The sequence below is a fragment of the Mesoplodon bidens genome, assembly GCF_964165515.1.
Source record: "Mesoplodon bidens genome assembly, chromosome: 6".
NCBI lineage: Eukaryota > Metazoa > Chordata > Mammalia > Artiodactyla > Ziphiidae > Mesoplodon > Mesoplodon bidens.
The window spans coordinates 95,100,071-95,125,309 of record NC_138162.1 but is presented as its reverse complement, the minus strand read 5'-3'; the positions used below and the strand labels follow the sequence as shown (position 1 = coordinate 95,125,309).

General features: G+C 39.5%; 1 protein-coding gene across 3 annotated transcripts; it reads left to right on the top strand.

Moving 5' to 3' along the window:
• The first annotated feature begins 24 nt into the window (after positions 1-24).
• On the top strand, positions 25-23,185 carry NOL8 (nucleolar protein 8). 3 transcript variants are annotated; one of them, XM_081237568.1, is made up of 17 exons: positions 25-41; positions 1,335-1,500; positions 2,235-2,297; positions 3,680-3,758; positions 5,146-5,281; positions 5,799-5,869; positions 7,500-9,375; positions 10,649-10,762; positions 11,248-11,370; positions 11,657-11,747; positions 14,894-15,032; positions 15,689-15,766; positions 18,325-18,596; positions 20,142-20,268; positions 20,840-20,910; positions 22,010-22,089; positions 22,803-23,185. In XM_081237568.1, exons 2-17 carry the CDS (start codon positions 1,362-1,364, stop codon positions 22,851-22,853), a joined length of 3,510 nt encoding a protein of 1,169 aa, XP_081093694.1. In that variant the 5' UTR covers positions 25-41; positions 1,335-1,361; the 3' UTR covers positions 22,854-23,185. The 3 variants fall into 3 exon arrangements, with proteins under 3 accessions (XP_081093694.1, XP_081093693.1, XP_081093692.1); XM_081237567.1 differs by lacking the exon at positions 25-41 and adding an exon at positions 95-295; XM_081237566.1 differs by lacking the exon at positions 25-41 and adding an exon at positions 308-390.
• The last annotated feature ends 2,054 nt before the right edge of the window (positions 23,186-25,239 follow it).

Below are 25,239 nucleotides of genomic sequence, written 5' to 3'. Positions count from 1 at the left end.
CCCTCCCTCACTTCCGCCGACCATATCCAGGAGAGCACAAGGTGATAACCCTCTGCATTTTGAATTAGGGAATTTTAGTTTGGGGTCCTTCGCGGACTTTGAGGCAGAGAGCGGAGGGATCGCGGTCTCCCAGAAGCCTGGAAACGAAATAAAGAGCACTGGGGAACTGAGAGTGGTAGTGGAACCTTAGGATGCTGGGTTGGAAATCTAGTAGGAAGTAAGAGAGGCAACACTTGTTGGGACACGTGACTAGAAGTTACGGCCCTAAACTGCGCGGGATGTGAAAAACGAAGTGGTGAGGAGTGGGTTTGGGGCATGGGATGTGCCGAGGCCATCTGGCCTACCTTCTCCCTTCTCGTCTTTGAGTCTGCTCAGAGGAAGAAGGCTAGGGTGGGTAGGTTGGGGGCGGAGGAAGCTACCAGGAAGATGTAGGCCGTGGCTCACGCCTAGATCAGGAGCGATGCTCAGGGCTTTTGGCGCTGTTTTGGGGTCGCGCGTGGGAGGAGTCAGGGAGCTGAGCGCCAGCCGGGTGCTAAATGAGATTAGAGATCTCATGAAAAGCTGCAAATCTCAGTACCTCTGGAAGAGTTTTCCTGAGTCCCTTCTAATCCAACAATCTCCCTAGTGTAAAGAATTACAGGTTCTGAAATTAGATTTGGGTTATAATCTTGGCTTCACCGCTAATTCTCTGAATGGCATTGGGAAAGTGACTTAACCTCTCCTGCTAATCTGAAAAAAGATGCCTGCAAACTATTTTGTACAACGCTGGCACTCAGTGTTTTTTAAAAAGTCTGTATTAGTTATGATATCAGTTGCTCTTTTTATGCCTGAACAGCACTTTGTAGATATTTCTGTTGTGACATAGTATTGCAATTGCTGCATTGGCTTACTTCTTATGTGACTGTGAGGAGCTTGAGGATTGAGAGCTTTTTATCTTTTCGTGTGCTAACCTGTCCCATCCCATTTCTGTCAGCGTTTGTTAAAGTGAATGAATAAAGGAAAAACACCTAACAATATGGATAAGTAAAATCGGGAGGAGTAGAGTGTAATATTGTGGTCATTTAGAGGGAAAGTATGTGCCTGTACCTGTGTCTGTGTAGAGGTACTGTTCCAAAATGCATTCATGAAGAACGTGGATGTAGGCCTTGAACGGAGTCTCCGGAGATAAAATTTGGAGCAATACAATAGGAAGTGAAACACAGCTCCAGGCAACCAGTTTGGCATAGAAGGTTCAGGGAAAGGAGTTGAGGGTTTTTGTTTGTTTTGTTTAGTTTAGATTTGAGAGGATTTAAGGGAAAGAGCTCTTCTCTGTAGATAATTATTTTTTCCACTAGAAATACTTGAGTGTATGCCCAGCCTTGATGAAAGCCAACAGAGAAACGAAGCGCCTTTTTGTGGGTGGCCTTGGCCAGAATATTTCTGAGGCAGACCTACAAAATCAGTTCAGCAGATTTGGAGAAGTTTCTGATGTGGAAATCATCACTCGGAAAGATGACCAAGGTAAATTTATAGTTCTTCATGGGTAGTTAAAGGCAAATATAACTGAAGTCAAGTATCACAAAATAAAGGAACCCAAGAGATGAATGTTAGCCCTGAACACTGAAAGTGATATGTATCTCATTACATGATACTGTTGTAGTAACCCCCCACCCCCATCCCTCCCCCTCCTATGTTCTGCAGGTGTTATGTGTGACCTGGAACTTGCCCAGAATTACGTTTCTGAAATCAAAAATTTCTAAATTCCCAAACATCCGGTTTTTGTTTTTGTGGTGGTGGTGGTGGTGGGGGGGGTTTGGCCATACAGCTTGCTGGGATCTTAGTTCTCCAACCAGAGATTGAACCCAGACCCTCAGCAGTGAAAGCGGGGAGTCCTAACCACTGGACTGCCAGGGAATTTCCAAACATCCAATTTCTGAAACATGTAGCTTTCAGTTTTCAGAGCTAAAATTCTAATAATTAGTAGGGTCCTGTTAAGTAGAATATCACTAACATACAAACATGCAAAGTGTTTCCTTAACTGAGTACTTAACATTTTTCTCTTACGTATTTTCTTTTGGAATATTTAGATAATCATGCTTTTAAAAAAATGCAATCTTTGTATCCAATGATAAATAAACAAGGTTTTCCTTTGAAAGAGTAAGTTCCTAAGAGCTCTTTTTTAAATTTAGAAACTTAATAATTTTTACATTGTTCTCTGGGTACGAATTTAATTTTTTTTTTTTTTTTTTTTTTAGGAAACCCACAGAAAGTCTTTGCATATGTCAACATCAGAGTAGCAGAAGCAGACCTGAAAAAATGTAATGAATGTTTTCTATACTATTTACCAGTCCATGTCACCATGTAATTTGGAATAACTTTTGTTCTAAATCTAAACATCCACCTTTAACTCATCCTGAGGGTCAACCACGATCAAGAGAATTTCCATATCCTACAATTCAGGAGGTTTAGGTTCATTCCATAGTGAATGACATACGGTAGCACATTGCCAGTGAGTTTGCTCAAAAATGACATTCTCAAATATTGTGGATAAGGGACCACACTTTAATAGAAACTGCCTGTTACACATATCCCACTGGATATTATGAAATACCCACCTCCCCAGTGTGTTCATTTCTCAGGCAACTAATTCTTCTTATTAAATGCTGTTAGGAGAGGGGTTTAGAATATGCCCTTATTAGATCATATCCTTGAAATTATGAAACCTCCATCGATAAGTTTAATAAAGCTGAGGGCCACCTGTGACCTTCAGTGAATAAAGAGGGGGAGATAATTCATACTTCCACTGATGTAGTAATGCATTCTAATTATTTGGAGACTGAAAAGTCAAAAGACACGGAGCGGGAAACATGCTAATAGAGAAGGAGGGCCATTGGCCTTTTGTAATTTCATTTGCAAAAAATTGATTCGTTCAGTTAGGAAATAGATATGACAAATACGTTGCAGTTAAGAACACATCAGTTCTGCTGTGTGACCTAGCAGTTTATTTAAACTAGAAGACCCGGTTTGCTTATCTGATGTATGACCAAGATACTGCTTATCTCATAATATTACTGTGAAGATTAAGTTGAATAATATCTTTGTGCTTAGCATAGTACCTACCTCATAGAAATTTCTGTTAGTGGTAATTATTAAGGAAGCTGATAGCAGATGTTGAGAAAAATCAACTACTAGGGCACAGTAGTTTAAACACAGTTTAGTTGCTTGCAGCTAATATGTCTGCAAGTTTCACAGTGATAATTGGTATGAGGTGATAAATAAAAGTGAGGTGCTGCAGGATTCCAGTGTCCTCTGATTCACTCTAAGAAAATTACATTAATGTTTTATAGTTTTAGTGTGGGAAATAACAGTGAAATGTTAAATAAATACCAGCCATTTGCCACAGATTCCTGACATTACTTTATAAACAAATGACAAATTTTGCTTTATGGTTTACACATTTGCCTCATTCAAATCTTTCAATTACATGGGGAGGTAGGGGGTGTAAGGATCTAATAAGTGGTCAAGATGAGAATGGGACCTAAGCCTTCTCCTTCCAGGTCTCATTTTCTTTATCCTATTTCCTCTGTGTCTTTGTGATAAGCAGGTTTTCTTTTTTTGGTACTAACTAATTAGTAAAAGCACATGCTGAAATATATTTTTGCATTGCCATGTACTTGGGTACTGATTCTTTGCTTTATAGGTATGTCTGTTTTAAATAAAACAAAATGGAAAGGTGGAACTCTACAAATTCAGCTAGCAAAGGAAAGTTTTTTACACAGGTAAGATTTGCTCTACATGATTTGACCCAATGTTTTTTATATTGTAAGTGGTTTTATATGTTCACTTAATTGATTTGAAACTATCAAATAATGTATTATTACAGTTTTAGCAAATATATGCATTACAAGTAGAGCTAAAATCCTTCTTAACTGTGACTCCCTGTGACCCCAGACCCCACCAAAGAAGATAATGTAATGCTCCTATATACATATATTTTAACCCATAAAAATATATACTTATTTCAGCTTTTTAAACACAACCTTTTGTGATGATGTAGGTCTTCCCCCTTCTTGTAATGACTGTTTAGTACTATTTTAGAAAATGGCTGTGCCACAGTGTAGTTAGTCAACGCCCACTCATAGACATTTAGACCATTTCCACTTCCTCTTGATAAGAGAAGACTCTTGAGGATGGTCCCTCGGGGGTTTATGTCAACAAAAGGAGTTGCTATGTCATATAGTTAAGCCCTTTTAAAATTTTAATAGTACCAAATTGCTTAAGTTGACTTTAGGCTGTTAATGAAAGTGTCATACAAAAACATAAAGATAATAGGAAATCCCTGTATGAGAGGCATAAGATTAATTATGCATGTGATTTAAGAACAAGGCAATGTAAAAACTATTAAAGCATTTTAAATCCTAAAAGTATTCTTAGGGAGAAAAGATTGTATGAGATTGGGTGCTTCCAAAATAGGAGATATTTTAGGAATGTACAGATGGAGTGACCAAGAGCGTTTTAAGATTGTTCTGGGCCAAAGAAATGCCACAAGGAAAAATAAGGTCTAAACTAAGTTTTGAGGGAGTGGTCTGGTGACGAAGGTGAGCATTTGATTTTGTTCTTCAGCTGGGGGCCTCTGTGAACAGGGTAGTGATGAGATCTTCATTCAGCAGCACTTTGCTGCCTGTTATATGCAGGAACCGGGGCCCTAGTCCTGAGCAGGTGAGCACACAGCGCTGCTGCCTTGGAGTATCTATGCAGTTGTGCCTGGGGAGCATGAATGTTGGAAGTTGGAATATAAGGGCGACAGACCAGGGGCAAAGAGACCAATGAGAATTGGTCAACACAGTTGACCAGGCCTGTATAAGGTGGCGGAGTTTGAATTGGAAGGTTGAGTTGGCGTTCTGCATTCTCTTTGTTGTGAGAGTAGAAATATTCAAGACTTAGCATATTAGGCTCTGAAAGACACCTCTTCCTCATAAGGAAGAGTGAAAAGATTAAGGATAGATAAAATGCCAAAAGTACATAAGTTGAAAGGGAAAAACTGAGAGACCCTAAATGATCTCTATAAAGTTAAACAGCTTTACAGTATTAAAAAACAAAACAGAAGCACTGTTAATAGTGTGGTTAGTTATTTTAACTCTTATTTATATTTTCTGTTGGATTCAGATTGGCCCAGGAGAGAAAAGAAGCAAAAGCAGAGAAAGGAAAATCAACAACAAGCAACACCAACTTGTTAGAAAAGATGGGAGTGGTGGATTTCCATGTGAAAGCTGTGCCAGGGACAGAAGTACCAGGGCACAAAGTGAGTCTCCTCTGGTAGCCTGAGTGGCTCAGGAACCAATTCCTGAGACCAGGTGACCGTGAGCATCATGTTTTAAAGCAACTGCTTTTTTCTCTTGCTTTGAAGCAGTTAACATAGATAGTGCTTTATGGTCTTCAAATGCATTTACAACTCTTGGGAAAGCACAGTTTTCCCCCGTTTTAGAAAGAGAAATCAAAACCCAAGTGGAGGCAAGTCTCCCAGGGGGCATAGGTGGTGAGGAGTGCAGGCAGGTCCCACGTTTGCCTTTTTAATGGCTGTTATTTGTGTAGCATCCTACATGGTTTATATGGGATCGATAACTGCCCCAATTTTCCTTCTTTTTTTTTCCTTTCCTGATACACTTTTTTTGAGCACTCGTGTTTCATTATCAGAAAACTAAACCCAACGGTAATCGTGGTCCACTATGAGTTCAAATATTTTTAAGTGACATTTATGCAGTGTGATTAATCTTTTCCATTTGTGACAAGTATAGTAAATGTATTTTTTTTTCTTTTAGAATTGGGTTGTGAGTAAATTTGGAAGAGTCTTACCTGTCCTTCACCTAAAGAATCAACATAAACGTAAAATATCCTTAGCAATTGACCTTTCAGAGAAATGATTGTTTACTACGATGTGGATATTTGCAAAAGTTTACTTCATGCCTTTAGAATTTCACTGCCTCTGTCAGTAAATCTTTAGATGTTTGTGTTAACAGTTTTTATGTTCCCAATTTCTAAGTAAGGTAAGACTCACCTACCTACATGTATGAAACAATTAGAGGATAATGAGAGAATGTAATTAGGTTTTATGCAAGTGATACAATTGATGATTGTTAAAGAAGCACGTTGACTTACTAATTTATACCTCATTCTTCGTGTTTGACATGGATTCAAAGCCATTGCCAAAGGAGCTAAAGAAGGGCAAGGGAACACAGCACAATCATTAAAGAAGGCTTTAGAGGAAGTAGGATAAGTTTCACATTAATAGAAAAGAGATAGGAAGGAGTCTAGGAGAGAGGAAAATAGTAGGTAGAAATGTGTAGACAGGCAGAAGAATGGTGGATGGAGAAATAGTATGGAACCCAGTATGAGCAAATTCAGATGCCCATTCCCCTGAGGAAATGAGGTCAGATTGTCTAAGACCTTGAATTCCTAGTGTCATGGACTTCTGGGCAGAGGACTTCTCTATTCTTTTAGCTCTAACCCTGTGTGTCATGGGAAGCAGAAGCAATTTCAGGTATTTCGAACAGAGGTGTGTCCTCACTGTTCACGGCTATTGAGGCCCCTGGAGCCCTGGCCACAGCTGCTGGTTCTGCTGTCCCTGCCAGTGGCACTAAAGTCAGGGAAATACTTCTTTCTTCTTCACCTTCCAGCTTCCCACCAATGGTACCGCTGACAGCAAAGAGGAGGATTTGGAAGGGCAGTGTAAAGCCAAGAGACAATAGACACTGCTTGGCACACCTCACATATAATTGCCCATATATTCAGTAGTTACTAAATGAACAAAGGGACTTTTCAGTAGTGATAGATTAAAGCAACTTATACTTGTCTATTCATATGTTTTAGGAAATCAGCAAATGCCAGCTGTCACTACAGCACAGTGACATTAACTAGAATCTTTCTGGACAATGTCAGCAACAAAGACCTGATAAAGAATTATTAGCCTTCTAAGAAAGACCTACAAAATGCAGAGAGAGAGTAAAATGTGAAATGGATGTCATTGAGCTAAGAGAATCAGATCTAGGATGAGCCAGCATTGAGAAGACAGGAATGGCCAAAAAGTTGGAGAATCTTTGAGTCTTAAGTTTGAGATACCAACACTTAGTATCTAGCTGTGCCCCCTCTGGGTTCCTCTCTATACTCCGCTTTATGGTATTAGCTCAGTAGATAGACTTCTCAGATTTACAGAAAAGTCTTGTGACCTCTTGTACCTAGAATATAATCTGAATCAGTTTGCTGTGATATACACATGCAGCCCAAGTAATTTCTGCCAATTAATAGTGATGGTTCTTGTTTTTCACTCTGGACATGCCATGGACATGTCAGTTCCAAAGACCCTGCATCACCTAATTAAGTCCTTATTTTGTTTGATAGGAAACTGAGGGTAAGATGAGTCAATGACTTGCTCAAGATTAAACAGTATTCTTTTTGCTTTACCAGTTTGATAGGTTTTTCTAAAACCTAGTGCCTTTGTTTTCTTCCTTGACTGTTGGTGACATCATAAAGTATGATCCCTCAAAATACTGCCACAACCTAAAGAAAATAGGGGATGATTTCACAAATGCTATCCCTATATCCAGCCTCACTTGGGAATTGGAAGGAGGGAATGATCCTGTGAGTAAGAAACGACGAGGAGAATTCTCTGACTTTCACAGCCCTGCCAAGAAGATAATAAAAGTGCAGAAGAATGAGGGTTCCACTGCATCTCTGGCTTTGAGACCAAAACCTAGTAGCATAATGGAGAGTCCACATTTAATACAACAGCAGGCTGCACAAAATACACCTCATAATTCCATTACTCCTAAATCACCCTGTGTACCTGATTCTGATAGTCAGAAACTTAAAAATGTAGTTTTTCAGACTTCTGACTTAGAAACTACCAAAAAGAGAAATAGCATGTCTGATGATGATATTGATTCTGAAGATGAATTAAGACTAATGATTGCAAGAGAGGAAAACCTAGAGAAAACTACATGGTCCTCAATAAATGGATCGGAAAATGATCCCTTTGAAGTTGTAAGAGATGATTTTAAATCACATTTTCACAAATTTCATACTTCAACAGGTTTAGGCATCAAAAATAATGTCTTTTGCCTCAGTAGTGAAGATAATGTTATGGGAAATGATTGTGACTCTGATTCAGGAGATACAGATGAAATCATTGCAATGAAAAAAAATTCGGAAAAGATCAAAAACAGTGTAGAATTTTCACAAACAGAAAAGTCTATGCACAAGAAAACTTATTTGAAAAATAGAAAAAGGTGTGATCTTTCTGTTGATTGTATTAAAGTACAAAAAAGAAAAAACAAAGAGATAGCCCTCAGTCGCAGAATTAAGCCTCTTAGTTGTGAATCTCCGACTGAGTCCAGTAGCAGTGAAGATGCTGATTCTGTATCAGAATCAACCGAGTCTGAAGGAGATAAGGAGTATAACACCATGATGAAAACCTGTCTCCATATGAATCTCACTTTAGCTGATTTGGAACAGTTGGCTGGCAGTAACCAGGAGGCGCCAAAAGAAGATACTGAGAGCCATGGCCGGAAAACCACTGCCAAGTCTGACAGGGCCTCCAAGAGCCACAGAACTCCAGGTGGCCTCCACAGAGGCCAACAATGTATTCATCCTGAGGAGATTGTGGCTTCCCTTTTAGAAGGAAAAGAGAACCCACGTGGAAAACAGGAACCAACGGAAAGTACCTTAAAGCCAAAATTCCAGGCTTTCAAGGGAGTAGGCTGTCTCTATGGAAAGGAATCAGTGAAAAAATCCTTGAAAGAGAGTGTTGCCTCTAACAATATTAATAAAGATCATAAATCCTTGAAACTTGAGGATCCCAGGAGCATGTCCATGAAAAAATGGTCCTTGTATGCTAATGGCCCATCAAGTAAACTGACTCTTTTCCAACGTGCAAAGAAGGCAAATGACTCAAACCAAATTCAGCCTCAAAAGAGACAGTCTACTTTTGAGAGCCAGGCTCACAAGGTGGTATTCCCTAGCAGTTCAGAAAAGGGAAATGAAAATCCTATTTCTAGTCTATTGCCACTAAAAGATAAGAAATCTTTGAGTCTTGGTGCCAAGACTCCCAGGAGAGACTTTGCTGAAGACTGTTGCCACGGGACTGGAAATTCAGGAGAGAGCTCCGAAAAGAGGCGTGATCTGTGCAGCCGCAAGGCCCCTGAGAAATCACCAGAGGTCTCCTCCAGGAGAGACCCTCAGGGAAGCAAAACTGACTCCCCACTTTCTGTTCATGGTTCATCAGATGTTAATGCTAAGGATAAGCACGCTGAAGATAATCAGAAGCGTTTGGCAGCCTTAGAGGCAAGGCGGAAAGCCAAAGAAGTACAGAAGAAGTTGGTTCACAATGCTCTGGCAAATTTGGTGAGTATATTTTCAGTCTAGGGGTTTAACAAGACCTCGTCTCCAAGTCCAACCTTTCTTTCCCACGAAGGTAAGCAGGCTCCTTTAGAGCTGAATGTTTGTGTTTTGTGTCCTTGTATCTTTAGTATATCCGGATATCACTTTAGAAGCCGTAACTGATACAGTTAAGTGATATGTCCTAATATGTCTGAATTTACGTATAAATCACTTGCCCAGTGATTCACATCTTACCAAGATTTACTGTAATGAGTCTTTATTCATTCTTTCAACAATTGTTAACTACCTATGAAATTGCAGGCCTTCACAGCAAGTGCCAGATTTACAGAGAGGATCACTGTTAGGTGGTTGGTGTTGGCTTACCGCGTGGTGGACAGAAGGTCACAGTTCAGTTCCACGGGATGAGAAAGAAGTGCGCCTGTGTGCTCTGACAACACTGATACCAATTTGTTGGCAGTGGTGGGGCAGAGGGGGGTGGGGAGCCGGCGCTTCCTCAGCTGAACTGAGTCCAGTGTGAAAGGATCAGGGGGAATTGGTCTGGCAGAGGTAAAAGGGTGCAAAGAGAGAGGAAAGGCATTCCAAGATAAAGGAACAGTTGGTACAAAAGTGAATAGTTACAATCAGTGTGATTAAATATACAGAGTACAAGATGGTGAGAAGTGAGATGAGAGAGAGAAGTAGGGGTGAGGTGTGAAGAGGCTACAGGGGTTGGACTTTATTCTCAAGGCTGTGAAAAGTCTAAAGAACTTGAAGCAAGGGAATGGAGATTAGCTGTGTATATATTGGAACAGGAGTTGGCAAACTAGAGCTCACAAGCCACTAGCCCATGGCCCATTTTGGAAGAGCCTCCAAGCTAAGAATGGTTTCTACATTTTTAAAGGGTTTAAAAAAGAAGAAGAAGAGAGAGCCAAAACTGTATGTGGCTTGCAAAGCCTAAAATATTTACTCTCTGGCCCTTGACAGAAGAAGGTTGCCAACTTCTGTTTGGGAAAGATGGTTCAGGACATGACGAGAACAACAAATCAAATGGGACAGACAGCCTTTGGGAGGTCTTGAGCCAGAACCAAGGCAGTGACAGTGGGAATATATTTTTAAAGTAGCAAGACGGTCCAACTGATGGGACTTGGTGATAAACTGGAAATGGAGAGAAAGAGAAGTTTCTATCTTGGGATGATGGCAGCATTCACTAGATAAGAAAATAGGGTCAGAAATAGACTTGCTAGGGGAAGGAGATGAGGGGTTGTCTTAAGGGTAATGCTTTTGATGCCCACTCTAGGATGGTTATTCAGAGGACAAGCCAACGCACATCATCTTTGGTTCCAACAGTGAAAGTGAAACAGAGGAGACATCCACTCAGGAGCAAAACCATCCAGGAGAGGAACCAGTAAAAGTAAGAAATTTAGGGTGGGCATTCCTATACTTTTGCAGATCCATTTCTGCATGTTGCATACCAAGACTTGCACACAAATGCTGGGCTCAACGTAAAATCCTCTGGGAGCCACAGTGAAACCCAGGGCTCCCCTGACCATCACGCATGGATACCACAGGGGCCTTAGAGATTTTCTCCCACATAAATCTATCCTCCACATCATCTGCAAAGTGACATCAATATTAGTGAAACCCTGCAGAAGGTGTTCACACATTTAATAACTCCCCCCGCCCCATTCCAGGCTGCATTAGGAGCCTCTGGATTTAGTGACCCAAGGGGCCAAGTAGATATCACTGAGTCAGAAGTTTCCATTCTAACCACCATCCAGTCTTTCCTGGGAGATGCATCTGGGTTGTTGTTCCATACATGTGAGGAGGAAGATTACAAAATGAAGGAAATACTGTCTTGGTTATTAATAAATGTTTCTGTCTTTACCTATGTAACAGGAGTCCGTGGGTGGAGCCTCTGGGAAGCTCTTTGACAGCAGCGATGATGAGGAATCTGGTTCCGAAGATGACAGTAACAGGTTCAGAATTAAACCTCAGTTTGAGGGCAGAGCTGGACAGAAGGTTAGTGAAGACTGAAAAGAATAAAACTTGCAACATGTCCTTATTTTTCGACATAGTCCTTAAATCTGGGTTAGTGCAGGCAGACCTTGACCCACACTCCAGTGTTAAGGTGTTTATTTTGATAGTGAGTCCTCCATGACCCTCTCTGATTGGTTCATGGGTAGGTGAGGTTATGCGAACATTAATGTAGTGAATTTCATGGCATGGAGGTATACTTGGAAGGTCTTGTTTATAAGTAATTTCTTGAGAATATGGCTGTCAGTTGTCTTTGTGTTTTGTCTTATAGCTCATGGATTTGCAGTCTCACTTTGGCACTGATGACAGATTTCGCATGGACTCCCGATTTCTAGAAAGTGATAGTGAAGAGGAACAGGAAGGTAAATGCCTTATTGTCCAAACAAACAGTCCTGATGTCAGAGCTGGGGGACCTTGAGAAGTCACGTAGTCTAGCTTCTTCACTTAACACATAGAGAAACTCTGTACCCCAAGACACTGAATTGTGGAGCTTGTAATCCAATAGTTAGCTTACTCGATACTTCTTGAGTTTGTTTGTACATACTAATTTATTTGTAAAATTTTAATTACCTGAAGCTGCCAGAAAAGATGGGAATAGTTAGCATCCACCAAAGATACCATCTTCCATCATCCTGTCCCTGGCATTAGAGAGAAGGCAAGGACCCTACCTGGCAGTAGATCAGGTCCTGGTGAGGCTGTGGAAGACAGTTACATCACGCTCGGCTTACTTAAAGGAAACGTTTATCTTCCTTCCAGCGTGCGTGCTGGGTGCGGGTTTTTAAAAACAATGTACCATTGAATGTCACTCTACGTAAATTCATCCCATGTGAATATGTCTAACAGCAGTGATGCTACCAGAAGCATCCTGATTCTGCTCTTACTTCCTATACCATTTTCCACGCCAGTGGTTCCAAACTTTCTCTACAAGATCTTCTCCTCTTATCCTTTGCCAAAGACCTTACCTCCTACCTCCTACCATCCTCACTTGAGGATGGCCACCTCAAGTGAGCTCCCTGCTTTCCTTTCCAATCTCAGAACTACTCTGTCCTTACTTTCTTCCTCTTCGTGAGTTAATCTAATCTGCATCTTAATCTTCCTCATTCATGCCTCCTGTTAACCTCCTTTCTTATGTGCGTCTTCATACTTTCCCTTTCTTCTGTCTCTTCCCTCTTTCTACAGACATAGGTCTCAGGTTCAAAAAGCCATTTCTTCAACCCTGCCAGTCTTCAAGTTGCCACTCCCATCTTTTTTCAGTTCTAAACCTGAAATGAAAAAATAAATTGCACCTAATTTAGAAGCAGTTGGCTTTTTATTGAAAATACCACCTCTGGAAATGATGCTCTTGATTCTTTGAGGTGATTATTGTGTATATTGTACACTTCTGAAAACAAGTGTTCAGAGAGTAAGTTCTCCAGGATCCACAGCAAATTACGTGTCAGAGCTTCTCACTCAAAATTCCATGTTGAAAACAGGAATGGACAAAACCTTGGGAATAGCCTAGAAGCTATACGTAGAGTTTACTTTCTAACTTCTGCCACTTTTGTCTGTCTCTTTACAACTCTTCAGTATGCGTTCCCTGCACATACTAACTGGTTCACCAGATGCAGTGGCACCTTCCCAAGCTTCTTCAGCCTGCCTGTAGCATTTGTCACTGTTGATCCTCCTTCTTGAACTGTTCTCTTCCCTTTGCTTCCATTGCACTATAACGTCCTTATTTTCTTCTTAATTCTTGGTTCCTAATTTTCGCTTTGCCTTTAGATATGTAAAGGTTCTGTAAGTCCCTGTGGCTTTAACCTTCTTTTTTTTTTTTTTAAATTAATTAATTAATTTATTTATTTATTTATTTATTTTTGCTGTGTTGGGTCTTCGTTTCTGTGCTAGGGCTTTCTCTAGTTGTGGCAAGCGGGGGCCACTCTTCATCGCAGTGCGCGGGCCTCTTACTGTCGCGGCCTCTCGTTGCGGAGCACAGGCTCCAGACGCGCAGGCTCAGTCGTTGTGGCTCACGGGCCTAGTCGCTCCGCGGCATGTGGGATCCTCCCAGCCCAGGGCTCGAACCCGTGTCCCCTGCATTAGCAGGCAGATTCTCAGCCACTGCGCCACCAGGGAAGCCCCTAACCTTCTTTTGTGCGTGAATATTTTCCAAATCTGGGTCATCTTTGCCCCTATTCTGCTGAGCTCCCAATTACTCTTTTCTCAATGCCTGATGGATATTTCTCACAGGCGTCCCTGAACACGTGTTAAAATGCAGCAAATCCCAAACTGAATTTACTCTCTCTCAGGTGCTCTGGACCCTTCTGTTTCTGTTGATGGTACTTCCATTCTTAGGGCAGTCAGACATAGAATCTCTGTCTTTTATTTCTTTCCTTCCCAACTTTTGAAGCTGAATTTTTTGTGAGTTGCACAAAGACTGTCCTGCAGGTAAGCAGCCTACAAATACCTTGCAGCCAGTCTACAAATACCTTGAGCCCTTTCTAGCATTGTGTTCTATTTCCTAATGGTCAATATTAGGGTAAAGTTGAAAGTACCATTTTTTGAAGTCAAAAATTGTTGAATATTAGCAGTTTCATATGGTTTAACCTAATGCAGTGTAAACTCTTTGAACTTTCTTATTTCAATGTATGTGTTCATTTTTTCCCTTGCCTGGCATGCTCTCCTCCCTCCTCGGGGGATCTACTTGTCTTTCCTACCTTAGACTCCACCTGGTTTATAAAATATTTCTTAATCCAATTGAACATAATATTTACCTCTTTTGAACCCTTAGACACGTTTGGGTCATCTCTATAGAGAACTATTCAAATCAGCATTTTATTCTGTTTATTTCTGTTACTTGGTTGTTTATATCCTGCAGTAATTTGAAAAGGTCTTTAAGGCTTACTTAGACTTCTTTTGTATTTCTATCTATAATCCAAACTAGCTGTTAAATGTTTAACTTTGTTCTCTGATATTTGTCTGTTTCTAGTAGCTAAGGATAACAAGCTTCTAGGCTTCCACAGTGCCCTGTGTGTAGGTTTTCTTCCTGCAATATTTATTACTGAATCTAAAGGCTAAAGTAACTGTCTACTAACATCATATTAATAGTCAGTAAAATTAGCATCTTTCACTATCTTTCATTTTTAGATTTACATGTAATTTAGATTAATTTTTAGAAAGTTAAAAAATCAAAGAATCTCTAATCACTTTAGTTTTATAATTAGTATCTTGCTCTATTACATTTGTCAATCTTTACCTTAAAAACTTTTAGACTTGCCACTGAAAGCCATTAAATTCAGATTTCATTTTTATAATTACAAACAGAAATGGGAATTTTGTTTGCTGGTCATGCAGTTTCTAGATTCACTATGACATTGGGGATCTTGGGGATAGGGGGGTTAGCAAAACAAGGTTTAACTTTTCCTCTTCATATCTTAATGTGCTTTGCACGTGTTTACGTGCTTCATAAATATTTGATTATTGAGACTTCTCAAGTTATGTTTGCCAAGAGATGACTAATTATCCTCTTCCCTCTAAGAAATAAATGAAAAGAAAACTGCTGAGGAAGAAGAGCTTGCTGCAGAAAAGTTGAAAGCCCTGAATGTTGTGCAGAGTGTTTTGCACATCAACTTAAGCAGTTCTACAAGCAAAGGATCAGTAGCTGCTAAGAAATTTAAGTATGGTTTATGTTTCATCCCATTCTGCCCTCTTTTCCTTTGCCATAAAACGAGGCCATTTTAAACTTCCTGGGGAGAGCAGTTAGCAACATGTATCAGCCCCTTAAAATTTTACTTACCTTGACCTAGTGATTCACTTCAAGAAACTAATCATAAATTATTTCTGTATTTATTATTAGTAAAAAAAAAAACTGGACAACTGTTTAAATATTAATAAATGTAACTGTTTACTATGGAAAATTTCCAGCATATAACTTAGAGAGACTAGTGTAATGAAACCCCTGTGCACCATCACCCAGCTTCTACAATCAGCAACATGTGACCAGTTTTCTCTTTGATACCTTTACTCACTTCCCCCTACTTCCCTCACTGAAATATTTTATGCAAATCCCAATAGCATATCATTTTATCCATATATATTTTAGTATGTTTCAAATAATATTAAACATTTTTAAAGATCCAGGACAAGTCAAAATGAGATAATTTAAAATATGATTGCTTCTAAGGAGCTCCTAATACACTTCTTTGATATTATGTGCCTTTTTCTTGCTCAAAAAATGGAATTGCCCTGGTATTGCATTATAATTTGCTATTAGTTTTTTGCATTAATGTTCTGAATTGTCTCTTCCAACTTATCACTCTCCTTTCTTTAATAGGGACATCATACGTTATGATCCAACAAGGCATGACCATGCCACTTATGAAAGAAAAGGAGATGATAAACCAAAAGAAAGGTATATTAAGCTACTACTTTTAGTAGCCGGTTCATATGAATTAATCTCATTTCAGACAGTGAGAAAAGTAGATAGTAACCAATATCACATCCATTGGCCCCATTGTATTTAGTTTAAGAACAGGGAAGGGGGAAGAGAGGAATTATTGATGTGGTGGAGAGTCTTACTTATGACAAAGGACTCTCATGCATAGAAATGATGATATGTGCCCCTTCTCTAGTAGGTGTCTTCTACTTACATTAGTTTCCTGTGGCTTCTGTAACAGATTGGTGACTTAAAACCACAAAAATTTTTCTCACAGTTCTGGAGGCTAGGAGTCTGAAATCCAGATTATTGGAAGAGCTGTGTTCCCTCTGGAGATTCAGGGGGAAAAAACTCCATTTCGTGCCTCTCTCTTAGCTTCAGGTGACTGCCAGCAATCTGTGGTATTCCTTGGCTTGTGACTATATTATTCCAGTCTCTGCCTCCATCTTCACGTGGGCTTCTCATTTCTATTTGTCTCTCATCTTTGTGTCTGTTACAAGGACACTTGTGATTCCATTTAGAGTCTGCCTGGATAATCTCATCATTGCAAAATCCCTAACTTTATTACAAAGACCTTTTTTTCGAAATAAGGAAAATATTCACACATTCCAGGAATTAGGGCCCAGACATATCTTTCTGGAGGCAACCATTCTATCCACTGCACTACTCTAGTGTGGTAGGAGTGTCTATTTCTTATAGATATGCTGTCATTTTGATAAATATGGCAAATATATGGAGCAACCAGTAACTGCCTGATTTAATTTCTTGATTTTCCTGCTATTTAAAATCACTAAAGGCACTGTGGTATCCTGAATTAGATCCTGGCACAAAAAAGACACTTGTAGAGAAACTGGTGGGTTGGGAACAGAGTCTATGTTTAGTTAATAGTAGTGGACCAGTGTTAATCTTTTAGTTTTGACAATTGTATCATATCTATGTAAGATGCTACCTTGAGGGGAAACTAGGTGAAGGTTATTTGGGAACACTGTTCACAGTTTTTCTATAAATCTAAAATTATTCCAAAATTAAAGGTTTCTTTTTAAAAGAATCGCATACCAGACCAAAGTAGAACTAACATAAACATCCCCTGCAATGTAGGATTCCACATTGCAATGTGATTCTGGGTAGTCTCTGTAGAGGTTGCCGTCAAAATGTTCCTTGGGGCTTCAGTCTCCGAAGGCCTGCCTAAGCCTCGTGATGTACTTCCAAGATAACTCACTCACATAGCCGTTAGCCAGTTACCTTGTTGGCTTCTCCATTAGGCTGCTTAAGTGCTCTCATAACACTGACCCAAAAGAGACATAGAAGGAGGAAGCCACAGTGTATTTTATGACATAGTCTTAGAAGTCACACAGTGACACATCTGCCTTATTCAATTTTCTTGAAATAAGTCACTAAATCCAACCCATACTTTTATAGGGGAAGGGGAGATTAAGCACTCCTTCCTGAAGAGAGAGGCGTTGAGGCATTTGTGGACATATTTTAAACTACCACAACCTGTCCTCTGGTCGAAAATTGTTTTATATTCCTACCATATGCAGAACATGCTCAACCCTGCTGTAGACTCCCCAGAAGTCTCACCTTTTTATAGTGTCAGTTCAAAATCTAGGATGTTGGGCTTCCCTAGTGGCGCAGTGGTTGAGAGTCCGTCTGCCGATGCAGGGGACACGGGTTTGTGCCCCGGTCCGGGAAGATCCCACATGCTGCGGAGCGGCTAGGCCCGTGAGCCATGGCTGCTGGGTCTGCGCGTCCAGAGCCTGTGCTCCGCGACGGGAGAGGCCACAACAGTGAGAGGCCCGCGTACCGCAAAAAAAAAAAAAAAGTTTCTCTCTGTAAGATAGTCTCCACCAATAAGGTGATCATTTAGGGCATTATTATTTTAGGTAATATAGTTAGAATATTTGGCCTAGTAAATAGAGTAGACTCTAATAGAAAAGAGGATTTTAATCTTTTACTAGCTAAAAACTCAATATTGGAGACTGCCATGTAACTCTGGTTTAAGATCAAAGAGAAAAACATATTCCTAAATATAGAGCAGGTTGATGGTAATAGAAAAATTTCATTCCCAGACTAGATTTAGCACATTTATAAGGCATTTCTAAAACAGAATTATGAATAAATCCTTTAATGCCAGTGTCATAAAACTCATAGAATTTTAGAATTTGAAAAAGTCTTGTAAGTCATGTGGTTTAACATAGTTCATTTTACAAATGAGGATACTGAGGCCCATTGCAGTTAAGTAATTTTCTTACTCATAGCTAATATCTTAGGTGTGACTTCTGAAATGTAGTTCAGAGGATAAGAGATAGGAGAATATGATTCTTGTTTAATACTTGGAGCTGTTTGAATTAGTTTTGTCTATAAAAAGCTTTTTGGTTAAGGTTCTGCCTTTATGAGTTTTATATGTAGATCCTCTTGGTTGTTGAAAGGATGGGACTAAAGTTATCCAAGGTGTTTTTCTTTCCTGATTTCTGGAAATTTTCCAAAAATTGACTTTCTTTGTGATGCACATATCTCTATATATGTCAATGCAGTAAAGCAAAACGAAAGAAGAAAAGGGAGGAAGCTGAGAAGCTACCTGAGGTATCTAAAGAAATGTACTATAACATTGCTACGGATTTAAAACAAATATTCCAAACTACAAAAGATACCATTGAAAAGGAAGACAACACACCTTGGATTGAGGACTCTGATGGAGAGAAAGCCGAAGTAGTCCAGGACCCTACAGCTCTGATGACTGGGGATGAACAGCCCACCGGGTTCACATTCTCCTTTTTTGATTCACACACTAAAAATGTAAAGGAAGGTACATTTCTTTTTTAAACATTTTTATTTAAAGCGGTTTGAACTTAATTGATTGAATCTACTGTAACTGTAATGATTTAATATTAGCTGAAGAAAGGATTCTTTCTTCCATCTGTATAAACAGTATTACAGTATTGCAGTCAGCATTACATGACCATAAATGTACTGTGCCTAGAGCTGTGTTTAACAGAGTAAGAAATTGTTCTTGCATTTGGAAGCAAACTTCTAGATAGCTGCCATATGAAGGGAAGCCAGAGAATAATGTGCAGCATCCCTTCTAATGCTGAGTAGAAATAGTCATGAAGAAATATAAGAAGTCACATATTTAAATAGCTTTGTATCTTAGATGCAGTTGGAGAAGCCATGACTTCAGGAAAACCAGTGCTATATGGTAGGGAAAGGGAAGAAATAGGTAACCCTTGCTCTATACAAATATGCTATGTCATCAATACACCAGTTGTTTCAAACTTTATCCTTGGAGATTTGCCAGAACCTAGAGAAAAGTATCAGCACCAGTATAAATAATTCGGCATTCCATTTCAGGAGGTTTACCTCTGAAGTCCTACATAGTCTAGAAGTTAAAAACACCTATTCCTTAGGAAGTTGCTCCTCACCTATTATTTAAGATGAAGTGTAGCTTTTCTGGAAGTTCATTGTAAAATGTACTGTGCCTAGAGCTGTGTTTAACACAGTAAGAAATTGAGAATACATGCACAGCTAACAATAAGCTCTAAAGATCAGCAGTTAAAGTAGTATCCATGTGTTTAGCAGGAGAGTATTAAATGCCAGCTTTGTAGCGCTCCAGAGAGAGGTCTAGCAATCTAGTAGTTTTTCCAAAATTGTTCTAAATAAGACACAATATATCATTGCTCTGCTTACTTCATTCTCTTGCCTGTGTTGTCCATTTGAGTACCAAGGTCAGTCCTAAACTGTTGAACAGAGTTGATATGATATAGATACTGTCTTTAATTCTTCTAACTTTGAGAGCCAAGTGTGAGAAAGTGGCCTTGAAATGAGTACTAAGACACCTCAGCAACCTGGGAGCTGTGTTTTGTGTACTTAGGAAATTATGAGGACTTGTGAGGTGATCACCCACATCTTATAGCAGAAGCTTTTTCAGCAGTTTTAGAAAGAGGTTTTGGGAATTGAAAATATAAAGATATGTTCCTTTTCTCATTTATGAATAAGCAGGAAGGCAACCTGGTTTCACTGCATCATGTTACAGTTTAGGCTTCTCATGCTAGCACAGGTGCCATGCTTTTTTTTTTTCTTTTAAATTGCGTTGCTCATTTATAAACCTTTAGTTTGTATATCTTTTTATAGTGTTACTATATTCCTTATCAGATCACCCTAGCAATGCCCAAAAATATGATAATAGCTTCTCTCAATATTTGAAAATCTAAAAAGATACTACATATTTTGAATTAATGATTAAGATATTTGAAATTTAGAAATATGAGTGCATGGTGAAAGTAAATTAGTGTGTCCACAAGTAATCGGTCGTTAGGTTACAATTGTGTTATCTTTCATTGTCATGACGATATAGAGACCTATAGAGTTGAGGCAGTGAAACCTGGGAAGATTGCCTGGCAGGGAGACCCTCGTTTCCAAGACAGCAGTTCAGAAGAGGAAGATGTTACTGAAGAAACAGATGACAAAAAGCCCAGCCCTGGGTAAGTAATGTGTTTCTCTCCAGGTTTATTTCATAATTCATAAAATCTGAGTTAGACATGCTTTAGAAATGTTATAGAAGTATCTAAGCTTAGCTTCTCAAGACAATTTTCTTTTTTTGGCTCCTTCAGAGAGTTCTGTAGCCTTTTTGTAATTGGGAGCATGTTTCCTTTTCCTTGAAACTTGGGTAGACTGGGTGGGGGATATGACGTGCATGGGGAAGAAAACCTGCCACTGACGTCCTTGATCTGGAAAGAGTATGCTTCAGCTCGTTGGCTGCTACCCCATGGGAAACGCTGGCAAATTGGGTAGCAATGCTGGGGTGAGAATATCAACAATCTACACAGGGAAGATAGAGCTTGTACTTAAGTAAGTCTTCGTTACCAAAGTTTCAGGTAGAAGAGAAGAATGTTGAATAGAGAAAGGGTGGTATCACTTTAACTCAGGAAAGAAAAATCAGCAAAACACAAAGCACATATATTTAAGGAATAGTTCATTTATACTTACAGTATAAACATTCTTAAATATTGAAATTAAGTGGCCAATTCTCTCTCTCTTTCTCTCTCACTTCAGAGAAGTATCATTACCTGAGAAAGAGACCACTAGATATTTCTTTTTCTCTAAGAATGATGAGAGACTTCATGGTAAGTCAATTTTTTGATTAAATGGTATAGAACAGGTAATAGTACAACTCTCACCATAGCACATTCTGATATACTAACATGCATCCAAGTAAGAACTGATTGGGAAAAATTCTGACCCTTTGCAGTGTCATGTGCTTTAGCCCGCTCTGTTAGACAGATGCATGTTGACTTGCAAAGCTCTGGAAAACTGAAAGCTCCCACTCGCCACCTCCCTCACTTGTTCACTAACCTCAACAAGGGCTTGTTTTGTTCCAGGGGTTTGCTGAGATACTAGACATACAAAACTCCTAAGTCTTTAGTACCCTAAAAAGTTCACATGAACTATCTCAATATCTTGTAATAACCTATAATGGAAAAGAATCTGAAAAAGAATATATATGTATAACTGAATCACTTTGCTGTACACTTGAAACTAACACAACATTGTGAATTAACTATACTTCAGTAAAAAATAGAAAAAAAGTTCACATGAAAACTCAGGCTGTTGATGAACTCATTTCTTTTTTTTTTTTAAATGTATTTTATTTCTTTATTTTCGGCTGCATTGGGTCTTTGTTGCTGCGCGCGGGCTTTCTCTAGTTGCGGTGAGCGGGGGCTACTCTTCGTTGCAGTACATGGGCTTCTCATTGCAGTGGCTTCTCTTGTTGCAGAGCACTGGCTCTAGGCGCACGGTCTCAGTAGTTGTGGCTCACGGGCTTTAGAGCACAGGCTTAGTAGTTGTGGTGCACAGGCTTAGTTTCTCCTTGGCATGTGGGATCTTCCTGGACCAGGGCTCGAACCTGTGTCCGCTGCATTGGCAGGCAGATTCTTAACCACTGTGCCACCAGGGAAGGCCCAATGAACTCATTTCTTAAGCCTAACACAAACAGAAACCAAGTTACATAATAGTAAGTGGTTTATAAACAGTAAAATCCTAGCAGTTCTACATTTTCATTTTGTAAAGAAAACAAGATATTTTTGAAAATTAGCATAAATCGGCTGGGGGGTGGGGGGGAAATGGTCTTAACTAGAATTGAAGACCTTGATAATGCCAGCACTAGAATATTGTCTGTTTTAATATTAATGGGCTGTCTTGTCCTTCTTTATTTTCCCCTTTTAGGTTCTGACTTATTCTGGAGAGGAGTGGGAAGTAATATTAGCAGGAATTCTTGGGAGGCCAGAACAAACAGCTTGCGTATGGTGAGCAGTTGCATCTTCATATTCATTGTCTCCATATTAATTAAAAAGATATGGTGGGGCTTCCCTGGTGGTGCAGTGGTTGAGAGTCCACCTGCCAATGCGGGGAACACGGGTTCGTGCCCCGGTCCTGGAGGATCCCACATGCCGCGGAGCAGCTGGGCCCGTGAGCCATGGCCGCTGAGCCTGCGCGTCCGGAGCCTATGCTCCGCGACGGGAGAGGCCACAACAGTGAGAGGCCCACATACCGCAAAAAAAAAAAAAAAAAAAAAAAAAGATATGGTGTTATCTTTGTGTTAATATTTGCCTGGTGTAAGAATATAGGAGGGCATGAAACTTAAGATAACTGAGAACATGACTTAAATGCTCAGAATTATAGTGCTGGAAGAGAAGTTTTAAGTTGTTTAATTCATTCAACCCATGGTGCAGTAAGGAGACTGAAGAGTGGCCCCATTGAGTGACTGGAATGAGTTCTGGCCATGCTTATTAAGTAGCAGGAAATCATAAGACTTTTGAAAGACTGAATTACAGTTTCCATTGTAAACACTTAAAGCCAAAAGTTTGAATATCCCCTGTACATTCCAAGTGAGCACTTCCAAAATGGCTTCTACAACCCTGACACTGAATAACCTAAATTTTACTTTATAGTTCCTAAATACCTTGGAAAGTATTTACCGCTATTTTTAACAAAGGCTTTCGGTTTTATGTTTTTCTAGGACTGTCGGAAGAAACATAAAGATGCCAAAAGGAGAGTGAAACCAAAATAATAATGTCATCATTAGTTTTGATACTGAATGTGAACAAGGCTCACCTGTGGAAATTAGAGTGATCTAGAAAATAAGTTTAGCTGACAAAGAAGAATTCAGAGTGAAAGAATATTCAAAATCTTATCTGATGGATATCTTTCTGGTTGCTTTCTTTTTCTGTAGATTTCCTCTTCATTTGTTCCTAATTACTTCAGATAATTAACCTGAACATTTATTTTAATGAAGCACAAGATAGTCCCTCAAAATACTTTTCGTATATAATCTCTTTGCCCTCCATCTTCAATAACTAATGGCTATCTTCTGACACAGGGTTTACATAAAGCCTTTTAAAATATATGGATCAGAGCACTTGTATATTCCAAGTTACGTTTCGTGTGAATTATACTTGAAATATTTCCGATTGTATCAAATACACCTTACCTCCATCTTGTGGTTTTTGTTTAAGAGGTTGAAAACAAATCAGCCTTGAGTTCTGTACTTGTGTCCTGATGAATAAGCTAACTGAAATGCAGGATATTTCAGACCAACATCATGGGAGAGTTCTGTGAGGACCAGAAAAGGATGCCAAATGCAGAGTTTTCCTGTCCTTGGCCTCCATGAATTGAGGCCAAAATTCTAACTCTCAAAATTCTAATTAGACTAGAGGCTTTTGAAAAATCCAAGTGTCTGAAAGATATGTAGTCCCAGTTAGGAGTCAGGACCCTGGGTCCAGATAGGGAAGCAGATTTAATACCTCATTAAATCAATGTGGCTAGGATTCAAGACAGATAAGCCTCTCTCAAACTGGGCTCTGTACAAAATTATGCTATATATAAAGTCCCAAGGGATTATCATTGAGCCGTACTGTGTATATCTGAAATTAAGTATTTGTTGATTTACATCTTGATCAAATATAAACTCTTTGAGGGCTGGGATATCACCTGGTTTGTTAACGGTTACGTCCACACTGCCTAGAACTGTGTCTAGCACTAAGTGGATGCTTAGTAAACAGGGTCCAAGGAACTAAGTAGCTGAAAAGTCATCAGAGATTCCTGTGTTTCCAAGACTTCAGACTTTGTGTAAAATGGAAACCACCACTCAGGAGGATAAATAATCCAAATATTCCACCTTCTCTTGATGTTGATTATATTTATACCTTCTTATCTATTGCTGCGTAGCAAGCCATCCCATTAACAGTTGTTCATTTTCCTCACAAATAAGCAACTTGGTCAGGACTCAGTGGGGACTGCTCATCTCTACTCCATGTAGTATCATGGGAGTGGCCCAGCTGGGGCTAAAGGATCTATTTCCAAAAGGGACTGCTCACTCAGTGCCTGTCCATTGGTTTCCTCACAGCATGGCAAATAGGTTTCAGGAGTAGGAAGCAGATGCTGCCAATCTCTTAAGGCCTAGTCCAGAAATTGGCTCAGTTATTTCCACTGTATTCTAAAGGCTAAAACACACTGAGCCCACCCAGACTCAAAATGAGGGGACATAGATCCTCACCTCTCAGTGAGAAGTGTCCAGAATTTTTGGCCATGTTTAAATTTGTTACACCCTCCTTCTCCAGAGCAGACAAGTAACATCAAGTAGCCTTCTGCATCCCCAGTTTCTGCTCCCCAGATACAACCACATTCAAAAACTTTGTTTCCTCTGATATTTATCACTGAATTTCTACCTAACATGCTTATGCTGTGATTTCTGGGTTTTTCAGTTTTAGACATTAAATTTAGACATCAGACATTTTAAAATACTGGGCTGGCCAAAAAGTTCGTTCGTGTTTTTCCGTACTGTCTTATGGAACACTCAGATGAACTTTTTGCCCAACCCAATAATTAGACCTATCATTCCCACCTTTTTTTCCCCTGGACACATCTGTCTGGAAGCCCTCTGTCCTGCTCTAATCTGGGCTGTCTGGACAGATTATAAAAATGAACTGAACAGGTGGCAACTTGAGGAATGTGAAAATTAAAAACACATTCCAAATACTTATAGTTAATAAGGTAAAGACACTACTAAATATATGTGTTCAAGTAAGTTAAGTTATTGGAGAGTCACCCCTTTGGGCAAGGACATAAAATCCCCTACTCTAATCCCTTTAGGGTGCTCCTAAACCATATATGATTTGAGTGAATGCTACACAGACTATCAAAGTGTTCTTAAACTTATCAAGGAATGCCTTATACATGTTCTCAGATCAGTTTTTTTTTTTTTTTGGTCCTTTTATTGGATACACTAAGCAGTTACATACAGAATTACTCTCAATTTGTCAAGGGCTAAAATTTCCGCCGTAGTCTCTGGTGAGGTCTGCTGTCCTTTGCATGGCTCTGGATTCCTTGGTTTTTAACCAGCAGACCCAAAAGGTGCTGGGCAGACTCACAGCAGTGTTAATAAATACATAAGTAAG